Source organism: Loa loa (assembly GCF_000183805.2).
Source record: "Loa loa unplaced genomic scaffold supercont3.1231, whole genome shotgun sequence".
Lineage (NCBI taxonomy): Eukaryota > Metazoa > Nematoda > Chromadorea > Rhabditida > Onchocercidae > Loa > Loa loa.
In genome coordinates, this window is record NW_018109411.1 from 461 (window position 1) to 2,358 (window position 1,898).

Sequence of the window (1,898 nt, forward strand, 5' to 3'; positions counted from 1 at the left end):
TACAAAAGCATAAAAACAAAACAAAAAGTAACATTCTGGAGATGGAAAAAGAATGATACATTAAAATATAATTCACAAAAAATTAAAAAAAAAAGAAATTATCCAGATTTTTCATTATCAATTAATATATATTACTTATAGTAATTCAATAATGAAATTTGCTAAACTTTGAGATTTAAATTCAGCAAGCTTTAGGCCTCAAAATATACAAATGAAAGAAAATTCCTTTCAGATTTGGCTACTATCTAAACTTTTGACAGCTCGAATGACTCATACCTTTCGTCAACCAATCAAATAAACGTCAATCTTATTTTGTTTCTCTTACAAAAATACTTGAATGTTTCGGATGCATTTACGAAATTGCCGAATTATTATCATACAATTTTGTAATATTTCGGAAAACCGGACCTCTCCAAATTTCCTGTTAATACAATGAATAGTTATAAAAAAGCTTAACAGATAATTTATAATAATAATAAATAATAAATAAATGATTAATAAATAAATAAATAAATAAATAAGTGAAAAAATGAATGAATAAATGAATAAGTGAGTAAATTAATTAATTATTTAATTAATTAATTGATCAATAAATAATAACAATTAAAAAATAATAATAATAATAATAATAATAATAATTAGATTTTCAAATATCATTGAATAGGAGGACTAACTTATTGATTTTTATACTTCCTAAAGAAAATACCTTAAAACAAGATGTAAATAATATCTTATCAATAATAGATATTAATTTAGAAGAATGATAATTTTAGGCTAATAAATCTAGCCAAGCAATTAGTAATAATAATTTCAGGCCAGTAATATATATTGGAAAATATTTACAATAAGTGACAATTGTAAACAAAATAATCCTCAAATATCATCAACCATCAACAATCAATAACAAAAACAACAACAACAACAAAACAACAACAACAACAACAATAACAACAACAACAACAGCAACAAAAACAACAACAACAATAGGACTAGCAATAGGCGGTAATAGGAACATTGATAAAAGCACCACCAATAGGATTGATGATGACGTTGATGATGATGATGATGATTGTATTAGTAATCAGATTGTTTGTCATCGTTGTAATCATCTATATTTGATGATTATTGTAGATTATATATATATGTATGTATATATATATATACGTTATTTATTAATAATTTATGTAAAATAAATAAAAATAAACGAAAAAAAAATTAAAAATTATTGAAGGATTAGCAATTATTTAAAAATTTAAATTATATAACACAAAAATTAATTAATTTTATAAATGCAAATTAAATTTTTCTTAAAAATAAAAAATTATTATTATTATTTTTTTTTTTTGATAAAAGATATACATTAAATGTATGTATTTTCAATATTTTAATAATTCCTATTTTGAATGAATGAATAAAAACGAATGGAAAAAAATGCCAAATTCGAATTTATTAAAAAATTAATATTTATTTTGAAAAATTTAAATTATATATTATAAAATCAATTAATTTATAAATACGAATTAAATTTTCGTCAAAAATGTAAAATTAAAAAAAGAATTGAATGAGATGTGTTTGGTGAATAAAAAAAAGAAAAAAAATATTATTGAGGACAAAAGAGAATGAATGAATGAATGAATGGAAAATGTTAGATGAAGATGGAAAAAGGAAAAGATGAAGGAATGAGGAGGAAAAGGAGGAGGAAAAAGAGGAGGAAGAAGATGAAATGATAGAGGAATGAATGTTATCGAATGACTACGACTACTACTACTACTACTACTATACGATGAATGAATGATGCCTTATTGAAAAATGTAAACATCTGGTGTAAAGGGAAGGAAATATTATTATTTTCTTTTTCTTGATCTTTTCTTAAAGTTACATGGTAATGACCTCTACCT

The 1,898-nt window shown here is 22.0% G+C and overlaps 1 protein-coding gene across 1 annotated transcript; it reads left to right on the plus strand.

The window, feature by feature from the left end:
- Positions 1–849: 849 nt before the first annotated feature.
- On the plus strand, positions 850–1,144 carry LOAG_14657 (hypothetical protein; the record flags this gene model as incomplete). Its single annotated transcript, XM_003150150.2, has 1 exon — positions 850–1,144. A coding segment is annotated over one exon (293 nt), but the record flags the coding sequence as incomplete, so codon positions are not given.
- Between the last annotated feature and the right edge of the window lie 754 nt (positions 1,145–1,898).